This window comes from Chrysochloris asiatica, unplaced genomic scaffold (genome assembly GCF_000296735.1).
Source record: "Chrysochloris asiatica unplaced genomic scaffold, ChrAsi1.0 scaffold00037, whole genome shotgun sequence".
Classification (NCBI taxonomy): Eukaryota; Metazoa; Chordata; class Mammalia; order Afrosoricida; family Chrysochloridae; genus Chrysochloris; species Chrysochloris asiatica.
This window is the reverse complement of record NW_006408555.1, coordinates 16,719,009-16,737,296: the sequence shown is the minus strand read 5'-3', so window position 1 is coordinate 16,737,296 and position 18,288 is coordinate 16,719,009. Positions and strand designations below refer to the sequence as shown.

Genomic DNA, 18,288 nt, shown 5'->3' with positions numbered 1-18,288 from the left:
CCCCCCCCCCGTGACTCCCCCTGTTAGCAGAGAGGGCTCTTAGCTGCTCCTCCGTTTCCAGACACCTCTTACTTCCCAATGGGTCAGTTATCCTTGTCAAACGAAGGTGTTGTTTTTCCTCAGGTATGCAGCTGTGCACAGCCTGCATGTTTACAGATTTCCCCACCTGCTGCTTACCTCATCAGGCCCAGTATCCCAGGGGGTGCAAATTTTGGATGAGAAAGTGCTGTTATGTGGGGTAGCGATCTGACAGCCTCCCCAGCCTTCTCTGCGGACCTGGGGTGGTTTCATAAGTGCTCAGGTTTTGTTTTCCCTGCTGATTTTCACAGGCCTGACCTGGTAAGACTGCAGCGAAAACCCCATAGTAATTATCAGCTCCTGTCTTAAGCTGTCATGTTGCCATTCCTGTCCACCCAAACCAAAGCCCAAACAAACCCACTTCTGTCAAGTTGATTCCTACTCTTAGCAACCCTGCACAACAGAGTGGACCTGCTCCCATAGGGGTTTCTAGGTTGTGAATCTTTATGGAAGCAGACTGAGACATTTTTCTCCCACACAGGAGCTCATGAGTTCAAGCCTCTGACCTTTAGGTTAGCTGTTTTAACCATTGCTTCAACACGGCTCCTTTCCTACCCATATTGTTATTTGTTGTTAAAGTGTCGTCGAGTTGGTTCTGACTTGTAGTGACTCTATAGAAGGCTTTCAGGTTGCAGCTGGTGGGTTTGAACCACCAACCTTGTGGTTAGCAGTCTGCTACTGCTCCTACAGTGTCACACCAGGAATCCTTCCTACCCATGTTGTCATTGTTAAGTGCCGTCAAGGTGGTTCCAACTCATAGTGAGCCTGCATAGGGTTTCCAAGGAGCTACTGGTAGGTTTGAACCTTGTGATTAACAGTCCAGTGCTTATCCTACAGTGCCACACTAGAACTCCAGGAAAATCGATACACATTAGGTGATACTTAATATGGCAAGAATCATGAAGGTGGTAGTGGAAGGCCTGAAGTTTAGGGAATTGTAGAGAGTGAATAGGATCCTAAAAGAAGAACGGATGAAATGCTGTGAACCTCAGAGGGAGGGCAGAGTTCTTCTGTGAGGAAGATGCGACATATAATGGAAACGTCATATAAGGGATGGCATTTCCTCTGAACCTGTGTGAAAAACTAGAGTGCACCTGGGCTAGAATGAATCCAGGTAGTCCCCAGGTTATGAATGTGTAGCTTAGCCCAAATATTGTGAACCAATCCCATACAGCCTATGAACAATTCAAATTACATACAATGGAAACCCTACACAGGGTCACTATGAGTTGGAGCCAACTCCACAGCACTTAACAACAGTGGTTCGAAATAACAAATGGGTTCCACTTTGCCATGTGCATCAAAACATTATTATTATTACGGTATCAATACGTTAAAGATGTTTCAGTATATCTGGAAGTATTTTTTAAATTTTTTATGTGTAAAAAGGTACATTATATTCTATATAATGAACATTTGATGTTATATATATAACTTATATTATATATATAATATATATGTATACAGCAACTGTATGTAACTGTTCTGACTTCGATACATAATGGACTTAGACAGACTTAGATAACTTGTTCATAATCCAGGGACTGCCTCTGTATGTAGTTTGAAACTAAGCCTGAGTGTTTGGGGGTGGCAGGGGAGGAGAGTTCTATCAAAGCCACTTGATGCCCTGAAGGGGAACAGGAAGAATAGGGCAACCCTCCCTTTGACCTCTGTGATGTCCCAAGGCTTCTCTAAGCACGTAGCTTCAACACCAGCTGTCCTTGTATCAGAGAGCTGGAGTGGGGCACAGTTCACTGGCAGGGCCAGGACTCAGGTGAGGCAAGAGATGCACCTAGGACCCACTCACCATTTTCGGAGGCGAGTGCCTCACTTGTCTCACTCGACTCCTGGCCCTGGTCACTGATTATGTGGGACAGGATCCCCAGGGACACCGTCATTCTTAAACAAGCCAGAGTGTTCATTCCATACCACAATGCCAGTTCTCAGGTTGCTCCAAGTCCTGCAGAGAGGGGGAAAATTGTGGCGGGGGGGGGGGGGGGGGGAGGTTACTGGGGCTGTGGGGTGTTCAGAAGAGAGACACCAGACCCAAACAGGAGACAGGTGGTCAGGAAACTTTCTAGGAAAAAGTGAAACCTCACTTTTTCCAAAGGAAGGTGTACGGCACAACCTTCTAAGCCTGTCCGGACTTCGGAGCTTGGCCTGAGAAACAGAGAGCACACCCAGACACTGACTGGCAAAAGCTCATGTGTGCCTGTGTCCTGTGCCCTGTGCAGGTTTGTGCCATGGCCCAAGAAGCTCTACAGTGCCCCTCTGTCCCAGGTGGAGTCCGTCCCTGCAACCTCAGTGTCTGCAAGCTCACCGGTGGTCACAGCTGCACTGGATTCCTCTGAGATGGATTTAAGTGACTTTGTTAAGTAAGTGCAGATGCAAAGCCAGAGTGGGGCTTGGTTTGGTTAGTTTTGACAGCTTTTCTCTACACTGACTTACATTCTCAGTACTCATCCTTCAACCATTCACTGGTCACCAGTTTAATGAGTAGTTTTAATGCGTCAGGTCCTAGGTCAGGCATCTGGGGTACCCAGAGAGGACCATCATCTCTGTTCTCAGGAAGTCAGAGCCTACTGAGTCTTGAAGGGCCTGAATCCTTCCTCTCCCATCACCCACTCCATCTGCCTGAAGTCTGTGCTCAGGGTCAGGTCAAGAAGAGCTAGGATGAGACAATATGCCAAACATTCTATGCTCCTGATAAAATGCTTCAGTAGATGATGAAACAATAATGAACACCAGGACTTTCTGTAAGTCAACCACGGGCTTAAGAGGACAGGGAGGAAGAGCTGGGCCCTTGGGACAATCAACCAACTCAGCAACCTAGAAGTTTTTGACTGCTTATTGGGGCAGGTAAGGGGTAACCGAGCACTAACCATCTGGCCTTTGAAGAAAAGCATCCCTTGAAAGAGAACTTTCCCTTATTCCTTGGGGAGTACTGAAGGGGATTAGGGTGGGAAGACCGGAGACTGTTGTGATGGTGGCTGATGGAGGGATTCTCTGCCTTTCATTAAACTCCCAGGACCATCCTGGAGGTTGAAGATGATGGAGACTATGAAAGACAACACAAGAAAGCTCAGCTGGCCCCTGCTACCATGGTTACTCCAGTATTACAAAGCCCTTTTCCTGGGGTAAGTTGGCAATTCAAGAGGTCTCCACAGAAAACAAAGGAGCTCTAGTGACACTGTAGGATAGGCACTGGACTATGAACCACAGGGTCATCAGTTCAAACACGCCAGCCAAACCCTGTACAATGTCACTATCAGCTGGAATCAACTCAGTGGCACTGTTTGTTTTAGCCATCTTGGCCTCCAAGGAGCACTCTGGCTGCACTTCTTCCAAAACAGATCTATTGCTTCTTTTGGCAGTCCATGGCACTTTCAATATTCTCCTCCAACACCATAACTCAAAAGCATCAATTCTTCTACAAGGTCTTCCTTATTAACTGTCCAGCTTTCACATGCATATGAGGTTATTCAAAATACCATAGCTTGGATCAGGCAGGCACACCTTAGTCCTCAAGCTGACATCTTTGTTCTTCAGCACTTTAAAAAGGTCTTGTGCAGCAGATTTGCCTAATGCAATATGTCGTTTGATCTCTTGACTGCTGCTTCCATGAGTGTTGATAGTTGATCCAAGAAGAATGAAGTCCTTGACAACTTCAATCTTTTCTCCGTTGATAAGAATGTTGTTTATTGGTCCAGTGGTGAGGATAGAGCAACCAAAAAATAGGCAGGAGAAACAAAGAAAGATAAATTCTTATATGTTCATGATGATGGAACATTATGTAATGTTTTAACATAGTGCTTCTCTGAGTAATGGCAAAGAGAGGGACTACACAGGCATGTGCATACTTTGTAGGTAATAAAGAGTATAATAAAGTTGGCATAACTTCTAGGGATGCCATTTGGCCATGTGTATCAAAATCTAAAGGAGCTCTGGCAGCGTAGTGGCTACAAGATGGGCTGCTAATCTCAAGGTCAGCAGTTCGAAACTACAAGCTGTTCCTCATGAGAAAGATGAGACTTTCTGCTTCCGTAAAGATTTACAGCCTCCGAAACCTTATGCGGGGTCGCTCTGAGTCGGAACCAACTCCACAGCACATAACCACCATCAAAATCTGAAATGTACAATTCCCCATCTGGGAAATTATTCTCCAGATACACCTTTATGTTTGTGCAAAGACCTGTAAATATCCTGTGCACTGTAACTTTGTAAATGTAAGCAAAACTAGAAATAACTTAATTCCACCAGTAAGCGACAGGCTGAATAAACTAAATTACATCCTCGCACTGCACCACTGTGAAATCCTTTAAAAGACTGAGAAAGTGCTCTGTGTTCCCATTTGGAGCCATTTCTGTTAATAATAAAAAATACTAGGTGCAGAACATTTGTGTAGGGGGAAAAATACATACAAATCTGCAAACAACCACCCTGCACACTTAGCATTTACTCTCTGTGCTTTGCACTTTCCTAAGCGTTTTTGTTTTCACATGAACTCTTTTAATTCTCCCAACAGCCCTACAAAATAGGACCTGTTTTCCTTTCCCAACTTTACTGATGAGGGGACGCATTCAGGCTGTGAAGCTGATGACAGTCTGGCCCAGGGACTGGCTCCAAACCACAGAATTCTCTCTGAGATAGATTTACATGTACGTTTGCAGCCCAGAAATGCCTCTGAAACTTAAGTGCCAAGAAAGCAGGGTGGTGTCTTTTTCACCTGTTTGTGCTTCACTGTTACATCTCTAGAATTTAGAACTCTGTTTTTTTGTTGTTGTTACTAGGTGCCATCGAGTCAGTTCTGACTCCGAGCTAGTTCACAGTAAATTCTCAGTAAATATTATTAGTTGGGTGAAGGGGATAAATAGAACATATAAGTAACAGTGATTGTCTAAGGAGAGAAACTGGAGGACTGAGGAATAGAAGTTGTTGTTGTTGTTGTTAAGTGCCGTTGAGTCGGTTCCGACCCATAGCGACCCTGTACAGGGTTTCCGAAGGTGTAAATCTTTACGGGAGTAGAAAGCCTCATCTTTCTCCCGCGGAGTGGCTGGTAGTTTCGAACCGCTGACCTTAAGGTTCGCAGACTGATTCGTAACCACTACGCTACCAGAGCTCCTTGAGGAATAGAAGTAAGAATCTTATTTTTTTTAACCATGTGTCCTTGTGAATGACTTAAATTTGTATCTGGTACATTAGTTATCTATTTAAAAACATTGTTTTTGACAACTTTCTGTCGAGTCAGTCCCCACTCGTGTCTAGCTCATGTGTGACGAGTTGATAGGTTTTTTAAGGCTGTGACCTTTCAGAAGCAGAGGCCACACCTGTCTTTTGCGGCACTTCTGGGTAGGTTCAAACTGTCAACCTTCCCACTAGCAGCTGAGCACTTAACCTTTTGCACTATGTGTATGCTTTTTAAATGATGATAAAACATATGCAGTCACATGAAAAGGCACTCATGTGATAATGTCAGCTGAAGACTCTGGATACAATATACATACATATGTTGTTGTTGTTAAGTGCCGTTGAGTTGGTTCCGACTCATAGCGACCCTGTCTAGGATTTCCAAGTAACGGCTAATGGGTTTGAACTGCCACCTTTGTGGTTAGAGTTCAGTTTGTACCTTACAGCACCACACCAGGGCTCCATATATATGTACACATATATATCAAATGCAACCTAACAATTAGTTTATACTTTTCTCTTTAAAGTATTCTATAGGGTGTTTGAGTCAGAACCGACTTCATGACCCATAACCAACCAACCATAGGGTGTTTCATGGTTTTTGTTTTTTAGAATGAATAGATGTGTGTCTATATAAAAACTTGACTGTTAAATGTCAGTTCTTATTTTTCTACTTTCCACGGTATTTATCAAAAATATCTCTAGAAAGAAAAAAATCCTCAACATCCCACCACTGATGAAATTTCAGCAAACAGCCCCAGACATCTACTTCCGTATGCATATCTCTGAATGAATTTACACACAATCAACCTTGTGAGTCCTGTATGTGGCGCTGTAGGATAAGTCCTCCGGGACTGCTAACTGCAAGGTGTTGTTGTCGTTGTTAAGTACTGTGGAGCTGGTTCCCACTCATAGTGACCCTGCACAGGGTTTCTGAGGCTGCAAATCTTTATGGGAGCAGAAAGCCTCATCTTTCTCCCACAGAACAACTGGTAATTTTGAACTGCTGACCTTGAAGTTAGCAGCCCAAACTACAAGGTAGGTGGTTCAAACCCACCAGCTGCTCCTTGGAAACCCTATATAGGGTCACTATGAGAAGGAACCCACTCAAAGACACTTAACAATAACTTTCACATACACCCCAACCCCAAATCCACAGCCAATCGAGTTGACTCTGACTCATAGCTGCCCTATGGGAGTGAGGAGAACTGCTCTTTAGGGATTCTAAGAAGGTCAGACAGCCTCATCATTCTCTCAGGGAGCAGCTGGTGGGCTTGAACTGCCAACCTTGTGCTTAACAGCCCAACACCCAACCCACAGTACCACCAGGTCTCCTTTCAGATATATAAGCATATATCACTTTGCATGAATGGGAATTACTTTTTGCACTTAATAATAATGTTGTGAGTGTCATTCCTGGTCCATAAATAAACATTGCATTAACCTTCTTGGAGAGAGGCACCAAACACACTTTGTTTAGAGTGACTCCTTATTGGGTTTGGAGTCCTGGTGTGGCACTGTAGGATAACCGCAGGGTTGGTAGTTCAAACCCACCAGCTGCTCCTCGGAAACCCTCCAGAGGGTCGCTTAACAACAATAACACCAATTTGGTTTGCTTCCAAAATTTTTATAATGCTGCATTAAACATTCTTGTAGGTGCCTCCTTAGGAAAGAAAAAGTACTGGTTTTATAATCATATACAGCAGACTTCATTTTTCTCTCTGATGAGAAGGAGCACATTGAAGATCCATTTCATACCACTTGCTAGCTTCTCATACCTCTCGTTTCTAGGCATTAAATGTAGAAAGAATATGCCGAAGCCAGAGCCAGGTGGAGTTTCACGAATCCCTCTGGATCTTCGAACACGATGAAATGCTTTCCCTTGGGATAGAAGAGGTAAGTAACACCACATGGGAACGTTCTGTACTGAGCACCTGCCCCGTGTTAGAAACCGGTTTCGTGCCCAGCATCATTGCCATCATGACCTTCACTAGAAGCAGGTAAAAATGCTTATGTTTTTAGGGTGCTGCGCTCGTTATCTTCCAGGGCGACATTAAGTAAAGTCAGAAATTAATCTGTAAAGGGACTTGACTTTAATCTTTGAAGGACCTTCGCCCTGACAGCGGCTCTCCTATAGAACAGCTTCTCCTGCAGGTGTTTGACATTTTGCCCCTCTACGGAGTGTTGCAGCCACACAGTAGCCACCAGATATCTTTCACCTTCTATGGACACTGTGACATCATTGCACATACGACAGCTCTGTGTGAAGTGGAAGGAGGCCCCACCTATGAAATAACACTGAAAGGAGAAGCATCCTTGGTCAACTATTCCTTTGACACCAAGGAGATCAACTATGGACTACAGGTATTGTACATTCTCAGATGGAAGCGCTTCTTGTTTTACCTGAAACATCCGCCATAGTCCTAGCCTCTCCTCTGGAACCCCTGAAGAAATTGGTCTTGTCTCCCCAATACCCCAGTCTTTGATTCCCTAATCTCCCTCCCATCCTTGATCTCTGCCAACAGCCTTGCATCTTCATTTGCATTTCCCACTGTCTCCTGAAACTGGGCAAGTTTTTGCTAGAATTTGCATCTTCCCTCTCAATCCAGAAGCCCATTCTCACCTTGACATTGCTTTCAACAGTTCCTGGGTTTATAGTCTCCAGGGCATTTTCTATAGCACTCTGTCCTTCCCCTCCCCACATCTTCACAGCACCCAGGGTGAGCTAGCTCATCCACCAGAGTCTCTAAATCCATTTTTTCCTTCCCATCCCCATTCCGAGATCTCACCTAACCAGGCCTAAATGACAATAGCAGTTTTCTTGAACTATAGCATACACACAAATCACCTGAGAACCTTGTTAAAAGATTTTCTGACTCGGAAAATCTGGGATGGGAGCAGGGAACTGAGAGTGTGCGGTTCTAATAAACTCCAAGGTGCCGCCGATGCTGCCGATGCTACAAACCACACTCTGAGGGAGTGGTGCCGTGGGTTAATGAGCTGGAACGCAAAGTTGGTTTGAACCGCAAGGTCGGCGGTTCAAGCTCACCAGCTGCTCCTCAGAAACCCTATACAGGTTTGCTACGGGTTGGAACCAACCCTACAGTACTTGACAACAACAACAACACCTTTTTACCTTCCTTGTACCACTAACCCATATTAAACATCATTGTCAGATCAATATTCCCCAAATTGCATGTTCATCCTATCAACCTCCTGACTAATGAAGCCCAGCAGCATCATAGCTGCATCATATTGAGGAAAGAGTATGGTTTTATCGCCAGAAGAAGTGGGATGCTACCCTGGACTTCCTAGCAATTGGCAGAGTGACCTTGGGCAAATTGTCTGAGCAGATCGTCAGGATCCCTCATGGGAATGGGGTGGCAATGCTCACATCGCCAAGTGGCTGTGCTTACTTAACTAAAGCACCTGATGAGTTCCATGCCTGGGTCAGAGTAGGTCATCAGTCATCCTGAGCTTCCATTTCCATCACCCCTGAGAGCTGCCTTCCCAAGCTTGGTGGAGGGTAGCGAAGCCCCTCAGCTAACTCTGCTCCCTACTGAGTTCCTCACACAGGAAACCTTGGTCCTCACAATTCCCCCAATATAGCCAACTTGATTGTAGCCAAGCTGGTTTAGCCACTGCCCCCAACGTATCCCAGTCTTCCTGCCTCCACACTTTCTCCCATGCTATTCTTCTCATCCTGCAGTGTGGCAGCCCCAAGCCTAGGCACACGGTAAGAAATAGCTCAACCGCATTCCACCCTTATTGGTTTTCTTTCTTTACATTCCTCAGTCTTACAAGATTTCCTTATGTTTGCTTTGCAGAAATTGTAAGTGAACTGTATATTTGTAAATCTTCTCTTTCCATTTAGATTTTGTATTCTTGTAGTTTGGGTGTGGCACTGTATCGCAAGGTTGTCAGTTAAAACTCACCAGCCACTCCTTGGAAAGCCAACAACAGACAACAGGAATAGATCATATCTCCTTTCATACTTTAATAGGGAATGGACCCCCATTGTACAGCTCCTACATTTATGATTACTGGACTGCGTGTGTCTATGTGTGTTGATAGGTTAATGATGACACCCCAGCCCTCATCCACCCCACACCTGTAGAGGTCTTCTCCATTTGTAGACAGAATAGAATTTTCTTTCCCTCCTTATCTCCAGGATTCTCTGGGCAATTGGTATTGGCCCAGCTTGGAGTATCTTCCTTGAAGGTGCTTGTCCTTGCCCTGCTTAACCTAAGAACCCTGGCAGTGGCCTGCTGGCCCCTAATGCTGAATTCTGTTAGGAAAATCCTGCATGTCTAGTTTATTTCCCTCAAGAAATGCCCATTTCTAGATGTTAAAAATCCATTCTAGAACATTCTGGACTTAAAATCTTATCTTTATCTTAAAGAGTGACTCCAGAAAGCGATGATTCTTGTTGTAGAAAGCTTACTTTAAGATTCTCTCATAGCAGTTCGTGGTGAAGAAATTGAAGTTTGTAGAGGTTACGGAATTCCTTTCTAGAAGAACTAGGGCCCGAACCAGGCTTCCAGAGTCTAGCACTTCCTCCGCCCCAACAAGCACCTTTCTGTGACACTGAAATGTGGGCCAGCCAATATCTGTACCACAAGACAGGAAAGCCGGGCTTGTCAGTGTGGGCACAGAGCAGTCACTGCCCTGTTCCCCCTCCTCCTGTCCAGCTGTTTGACCATGTCACAGAGAGCGAAATCACACTGAAGAACACGGGGAAAGTTGGCTTCCACTTCAAGGTCCTCACTGACCACGTGGCGTCGCCAGACAGCCTTCTGCCTGGAGTGCCGCTCATCCTGCCCCTCTCGGTGAGTATCCTGCTGGCCTGCCTCTGATGGTCACCTGGTAATGATGGGTGGGCCCCCAGTTCAGACCTACAAACCACACCCCAGATGTGTTTGGGATTGCAATATTCACTTCCAGGATGATGGTGTGAATTTCTTTTTTTTTTCTAAATTAAAACTAAAGAACACTCAAGAGCAGAAAAATAAGTTGATCCAGGTCACTTCACTTCCTTATGAAACCAAGATTTATGGCGTGCCTACATTAGCCAGGTGACGTCCTGGTGGTACAGTGGGTTAAGTGGTGGCCTGCTAACTGAAAGGATGACAGTTCAAACCCACCAGCCACTCCATGGGAGGAAGATGAGGCATTCTGCACCCATAAAGATTTTTGCCTTGGAAGCCCTGAGGAGAGTCGTGTGGGGTCAGTGTGAGTCAGAGTCAACTCAGCAGCAGTGGGTTACATTAGTCAGGTGGTGTTCCACACACCAGGGCTGAGCAGTGAACCACACAGACATAATCCTATGCACTCATGAAATTTACATTCTTTCCTAGTTGGATTTTTTTTTTTTTTTCAGAAATAAAATAATGGTTTCTTTCCACTGAAGTCTTCACACTTCTCCTGTAATCCCTTGAAGCCAAGGCATCCTTCTACTAGTATGCACCAACTGTTGTTGTTATCAAGTGCCACCAAGTCAGTTCCAACTCATAGCGACTCTGTGTACAAAATAAGCACTGCCCAGTCCTGCGTCATCTTCACAATTGTTATGTCTGTCCATCTTGTTAGGGGATTTCCTCTTTTTCATTCTTCCTCTACTTTACCAAATATGATGTCATTCTCCAGGAACTGGCCCTTCCTGATAATATGTCCAAGTCACAAGAGATGAATCCTCGCCATTCTAAAGAACACTCCAACTGTATTTCTTCCAAAACAGATTTGTTTGTTCTTCTAGCAGTCCATGGTACTTTGAGTCATCTTCACCAACACCATCGATTCTCTTATGGGCTTCCTTGGTCATTGTCCAGCTTTCACATACATATGAGGCTGTTGAAAATACCATTACTTGGAACAGGTGTACCTTAATCCTCAGAATGACATCTTTGATCTTGAGAGCTTTAAAGAGGCCTTGTGCAGCAGATTTACCTAATAATATCCGAATTTTGCTTTTTTATCTGCTGTTTGCTTGAGTGTTGATTGTGGATCCGAACAAAATGAAGTCTTTGACAACTTCAATCTTTTCTCCATTTATCATGATGCTGTTTATTGGTCCAGTTGTGAGGATTTTTGTTTTCTTTACATTGAGGTGCAATCCATACTGAAGGCTGTAGCCTTTGATCTTCATCTGTAAAGAGATTAAGTCCTCTTCCCTTACAGTAAGCAAGGTGGTGCCATCTGTATATCACTGGTTGTTAATAAGGATGGAGCACAGCTTTCAGATCCTTCATTTGCTGTTGGTGCACAACTCAACATGAGAAGAAACAGCTGCAAATAGCCACTATTAATCAGAATGTGGAATACATGAAGCTTTTCATTAGCATTTGTGAAAACACAGGAAGCCCAATTGGTTTTAGAAGTGAATGGAGGACGCGGTTTCTTGTTCAGATTATGCTGATTTATCTGTTTTAAAGAACATTTTGTTGAATTTTCTCATGAAAAGAACACATAATCTTTGTGGGAAGATTGGGAAATTAAAAAACAAAGAATACAATTATAGTTATTTATCATCATACAATCCAACAACAACAACTGTTATCATCTTGGATAATAGAGTCTATTTTCTATAAAATTGTCACATATATTTGAGGTTATTTCTAGTCTTCTTATTCTGTCTCATTGATCAGTTTGTCCCTATAATAATAATATACTGTTTTAATTGCTGTCTCTTTAAAATGCATCTTGATACCCATTTGGTCAACCCCCTTCTTTGGTCTTCTTTGGTCTTCTTTATCCAATGTGTCTTAGCTGTTCTTTTACATTTACTCTTAAGTTTTATTTCTCTAACTCCCTAAGTCAAATGTCTACTTTAAAAAATGTAGGACCATGCATTTGTCTGATTACACCTTTAGGTTCATCCCATAATTTTTAAAGAAAACAAAATATTACAGATGAAAAAGTAGAAGTCAACTTTGCATATTTTAGCGATTTTAATATCTATAGTAATAATTGTTCTCCTTTTCTAAATTGCTTAGACTTGTAGTTTTATTTCTTCTTTGGCACAAGAGTCATTTAAAGGCATGTTCTTTGTTCTTTTTAATTTTCAAATGACTACAATTTTGTCATTGCTGTTGTTATTTATTTAAGGAGTCCTGGTGTGATACTGTGGATTAATGAACTAAACTACAAGGTCAGTTTGAACTGCTAGGTTGGTGGTTCAAACTCAACAGCCTCTCCTCAGAAACCCTATAACAAACAGGGTCTCTGTGAGTTGGATACAGCACTTAATAACAACAACAAAAAGCTTTAAATGTGATGTTGAGTTTTTGTGTTTTTTTTAATGTTTGGATGAGATGCTGTGTCCCCCAAAATTCCTATTTATGAATTTATTAAAATATAAGTTGTAAACCACTTGACGGCACTTAACCACCAACCACCAAAGTGATTTTTTTTAATGTTTTATTGTGAATTATATGATAGTTTACATGGGAGAACATTAGTTTTATATACCAAAGTAATTTTTAAGGAGTCCTGGTGACATAGTGGATTATGCATTGGGCTGCTAACCGTAAGTTCAGCAGTTCAAGTCCACCCGATGCTCTGAAAGAAAAGCATGAGGCTTTCTGCTCCCATAAAGATTTACAGCCTCAGAAACCCTATGTAGGGTCACTATGAGTCACAACCAACTCAAGGACACACAATCATTTTCATAGTGGTTTTTAATATATGTGAGCTTCAAAAAAAGTTTGTGGAAACTTCATTATCTGTTAGCTCCATTTGTTCCACAATTTTTAAAGCCCTTTCATATCAATGAATATTGAACTCTTGGTGGGGTGCTGTAGGGTGTGTGATGCATTGGGAATCACGAGGTCAGCAGTTCAAACTCACCAGCTGCTCCTCAGAAACCCTATAGAGGGTCACTATGAGTTAAAACAACCACCTCCACAACAAAATCATAGTCATTTTTGTCAGTTTGTCATACTGTGATGGCTTGCATGTTGCTGTGATTCTGGAAGATATGCGAACGGGTATTTTAAATCATAGTAGGGTTACCCATAGTAGACAGATTTTCCAAAAGAAGACAGACTAGGAAGAAGAGGAGTCAGACAACTTCCAAATATTTAGTCACTGAGAACCTTATGAATGGCAGTAGAACACTGTCAGATCAAACCAGTATATTGAACATTGAAACATGACAAAGAGCGCCAGGAGATGAGCCCCTCGGATTGGAAGGCACTCAAAATACGACTGGGGAAGAGCTGCCTCCTCAAAGTAGAGTTGACCATGATGACGCGAATGGAAATACAGACCTTCATTTGCTGATGAGGTACAACTGAAAATGAAGAGAAACAGCTGTAAAACATCCATTAATAATCAGAACATGAAATTATGCAGTATGAATCTAGGAAAATTTGGAAGTTGTCAAAAATGAAATAGAATGCATAAAGGTTGGTATCCTAGACACTAGTAAGCTAAAATGGATTAGTATTGTCCATTTTGAATCATATTGTTGACTATACTAGGAATGACGAATTCAAAAAGAATGGCATTGCTTTCATTGTCAAAAGAACATTTCAAGATCTCTCTTGAAGTACAATGCTATCTGTGATGGGATGATAGTCATATGCCTACAAGGGAGACCAGAGGTTCAAGCCAGATTCAGGAGAGGATGTGGAATGAGAGAGGTCATTGCTGCTTTCAGCTAGATCTTAGCTGAAAGCAAAGAATACCAGAAAGATGTTTATCTGTGCTTTATTGATGACATGAAGCCTTTTGAGTTTGTGGATCATGACAAAGTGTGGACAACATTGTGGAGAATGAGTATTCCCAAACACTTAATTGTGTTCTTGAGGAACCTGTACATACACCAAGACAAACAGAACAAGGGAACACTGAATGGTTTAAAATTAGGAAAGGTATGTGCCAGGGCTGTATTCTTTCACCATACTTAATTAACCTGTATGATGAGCAAATAATACAAGAAGCTGGATTATGTGAAGAAAAACATGACATCAGGATTACAGGAAGACTCATTAACAACCTGCGATATGCAGATGATACAACCCTGCTTGCTGAAAGGGAAGAGGACTTCAAATACTTACAGATGAAGATCAAAGACCACAGCCTTTGGTATGGGTTGCATCTCAATGTAAAGAAAACAAAAATCCTCACACTGGACAAATAATAACATCCACATAAATGGAAAAAAGATTGAAGTTGTCAAAGACTTCGTTTTGCTCAGATCAATCAACACTCATAGAAGCAGCAGTCAAGAAATCAAACAACGTATTGCATTAGACAAATCTGCTACAAAAGACTTTTTTTTTTAAAGTGTTGAAGAGCAAAGATGTCAGTTTGAGGACTAAGGTGCACCTGACCCAAACCATGGGATTTTTAATAGCCTCGTATGCATGTAAAAGTTGGAAAGTGAATAAGGGAGATCATAGGAGAATTGATGCATTTGAGTTGTGATACTGAAGGAGAGTATTAAAAGTACGATGGACTGCCAAAAGAACAAACAAATTTGAGTTGGAAGAAGTACAGGCAGAGTGCTCCTTGATCCAGGATTGGCCAGACTTTGTCTCTCATAATTCGGACATATTATCAGGAGGGATCATTCCCTGGCGAAGGATGTCATTTTATTAAAGTGGAGCATCAAAGAAAAAGAGGAAGACCACCAACAAGATGGATTGGCATACTAGCAGCAGCAATAGGGTCAAGCATAGCAATGATTATGAAGTTGGCACAAGACTGGGCAGTGTTTTATTCTGTTGTGCATACGATCGCTATGAGTCAGTATTGACTCAGTGACACCTAAATACAACAAATGAGTCGGAACCAAAACTCTGGCACTTAACAACGGCAACAATATATCAATGAATGTTTGAAAATAATGTTTTCTGGCCGATAGTATATGGGTTATCATGAATCTCTATTCATAAGGCTTTTGTCTTTTTCTGTTTCATTTTTCTAAGGCTAAGCATGATATGGCGTCCTGGTGTGACCCTGTGGGCTAATGTGCTGGACTGCAAGGTCGGTTTGAATCTCAAGGTCAGCAGTTCAAGCTCACCAGCCACTCCTTGGAAATCCTATACGTGGTCACTATGAGTCAGAACCAGCTTGATAGCACTTCACAACAAAAGCATGATTTATAAACGTCTTTGTCCATTTCGCTACCTATTGTTTTTTCCAAGTATATAAAAATCTTTTATACATTTTCATTCCTATACGATTAATACGTTTGTTGTTGTTAAGTGCTGTTGAGTCCATTCTGACTCCTAATGACCCTGTATAGGGTTTCCGATGAGCAGCTGGTAAGTTTGAACTACTGAACTTGTAGGTAGCAATTTCAAGTGCTTATCCTTCAGCACCACACCAGAACTCCTAGGTGCCTTCCTTTGCCCTGGAGTTAAGTCTCTAAACTTATGCACACTGGCTAGGTACCCGCTTTGTTTCTTTCTAACATGGGTGTATTTTTTCTCTCTCAAACTCAACTGTACAGTGAAGAGATTTTGGTTATCTTCATTTTTCTTTACTGCTTGAGTGAGTGTGTGTGTGTGTGTGTGCTTGTAGCCTGGGCGAGAACCACAGCCAGACAGTCCTCAGTGTTGACAAGGAACAGAGTGGGCGAGATGCGTCATCCCTTGGACTCTGTCCTGGTGTTGGTCATTGTGTCTTTCTGACTTCCTACTCCTATGGTTTTGGTATTGTGGCTTCTTAAAACTCATCAGAACACTGAATAGATATTTTATTTCTTTTCTTGATTCTTATAAGAAATAATATTCATAGAATATATTGTTCCTCAGAATCATCCTGTGTCGGTGGACTCTCAAAACCATCCCCCAGATTTGATGATTCGTTAGGAGAATTGGTTCCCAGAACTCAGCAAAGAGACATTACCCATGGTTTGGGGTTAATATTATGGAAGTCCTGGTGTGGTGCTACAGAATCAGTACTGGACTGTTAATCTCAAGGTCAGTGGTTCAGACACACCAGCTGGTCCCTAGAAACCTTATAAAGGGTCACTATGAGTCAGAACCAACTTGATTTACTTAGCAACTTAATAACAATGAGTTATTATAGCAAAAAGGGGCAAAACAAAATCAGCAAAAACCAAGGCTCAGGTGGCAAAATCAGGAAGAAACCAGGCACCCAACCCTTCCCCAAGAACATTGAGTGCTCTCAGGAGGGGTGCATAGAAGAGAGAACAAAGGTGTGAAGCTGAATCTTGGAGACTCTAAAACACTGCACAATTGCAGTGTGATCCCAACTTGTAGCTCCTTTATTCACACACATAACTCTATATCTTGTGAAATGTGACCAGACTCAGTCTGTACGATGAAACAGACAGCATATAAGGCAGACAGAGCAGAGGCAGAAAAAAGCAAGGGAATTAAGCCATGGCTTTTTGTAGGAGTCATAACAGTGACACTTTACTGTCCCAGGCAATGGACTTGGGATTTGAGATATTTATTCATTGTACTAGGGTTAGGAGAGAATATTGAGAGTACCATGGACTGCCAGAAGAATAAACAAATCTGTCTTAGAAGGCTCCTTACAAATGAAGTTAGAAGGCTCCTCAGAAATGAAGATGGCTCGTGGGTTTGAACCACAGACCTTGCGGTTAGCAGTCCAGCACTTGTTTGTCCTACAATACTACACCAGGACTCCAGATTTCCTATTATGAAGCCAGATTCTTACAATGAGACCAGATGTTTACAAAGTCTAGCAGTACTGTTAGCATATGAACATCTGACACGATAGAGAGAGAGACAGGTGGCCCTGTAGGCTCTCATACTTTGGACCTAGTGTCAGGAGGGACATTCTGCTTGGTAAAGTGGAGGGTCAGTGAAACAGAGGAAGCCCTCCAATGAGATGGAATGATATAGTGGCAGCAAGCATGGGCTCAAACATAACCAATTGTGAGGCTGGCACAAGACCAGGCAGTGTTCCAATTTGTTGTGCCTGGGGTCACCGTGAGCCCTGACAATAACAACAACACGTAACTTGAGTTTGTACTGATGTCACTTCCCCCAGGTCACATTCCACCCTGATTTGTCTCTCCTGGTCATTTTGAGCCATGTGATTCTCTCCCCTTTTGTTTCCTGATTACCACTGGAGAGTACACTTTGTATCCTTATTCATATTTCTTAAGTTGTATCATATAATATTTGCATAAACAAACACGTTTCATTTATAAACCACAATAGTAAAATGAGCCACCCATGAGCCTACCAACCATCTTTAAATCTAGAACATTAGTAAGATCCTTGCATCCACCCGTGGGCTCTTTTTCTATCTCAAGTCCCTGCTGCCCACTCTCCAACCAGAAATCATTAGTCTGAATTTAATGTTTATCATTCCATTGCTCTTTAAAATCAACTTTATCACATATGTATGGATTTTGGAGCAAAATAACTTGAGCTTATCAATGAAAACTTTAAAGCACCTACAACGACAAGGCATTTTTCTGGACCCAGAGACTAGGTGATAAATAAAACAGACACATGTGCACAGGTTTGTCTTCTTGAAGGTGTCATTCTGTGAGATTTTACTTTCATCTTCAGCTTTATACAAATGGCCCCATACTAAATGTAATCTTGTACAATTTGCATTTTTTTTTTACCCAGTATTAGATTTCTAAGACTTGTCCGTATTATGGTTCACTCATTTTCATGGCTGAATCAGATTCCATATAGAAAGTAATTTTCCATTTTCCACCAAGGCACATTTCTTTTTTCCCCCAAACTTTTTGCTGTTTTGCAGTAAACCTGCTATAAATATTCTTGTACACATTTCCTGGGTCACAACTAGCAGCATTTCCCTAGGGTGATTTCCAAGGGCGATGTTGCTGGGCTGTGTGCTATGGGTATATTCAGTTTTATCAACAGAGCTAAAGTGTCTTGTACATTGATTATTTCCATTGACATTTCTACCCCCAGATACGTATACAAATTTTCTTTGATGTATTGTTGTTGTCAGGTGCCATCGAGTCAGAACCGACTCATAGCGACCCCATGCACAGCAGAACGAAACAATGTCCAATCCTGGGCCAACCTCACTACC

At 42.4% G+C, this 18,288-nt stretch overlaps 2 protein-coding genes across 2 annotated transcripts in view; both read left to right on the top strand.

Moving 5' to 3' along the window:
• The window catches only part of HYDIN (HYDIN, axonemal central pair apparatus protein), a 402,001-nt gene that overhangs the window by 237,963 nt on the left and 145,750 nt on the right, over positions 1-18,288 (top strand). The window contains exons 23-27 of the mRNA XM_006860316.1: positions 2,313-2,453; positions 3,107-3,215; positions 7,057-7,161; positions 7,420-7,629; positions 9,957-10,094. Of these exons, the coding sequence (XP_006860378.1) occupies positions 2,313-2,453; positions 3,107-3,215; positions 7,057-7,161; positions 7,420-7,629; positions 9,957-10,094 (703 nt within the window). The remainder of the gene's footprint in view (positions 1-2,312; positions 2,454-3,106; positions 3,216-7,056; positions 7,162-7,419; positions 7,630-9,956; positions 10,095-18,288) is intronic.
• The window catches only part of LOC102817089 (polyubiquitin-B-like), a 3,951-nt gene continuing 3,316 nt past the window's right edge, over positions 17,654-18,288 (top strand). The window contains exon 1 of the mRNA XM_006860250.1: positions 17,654-17,709. Within this exon, the coding sequence (XP_006860312.1) occupies positions 17,654-17,709 (56 nt within the window). The remainder of the gene's footprint in view (positions 17,710-18,288) is intronic.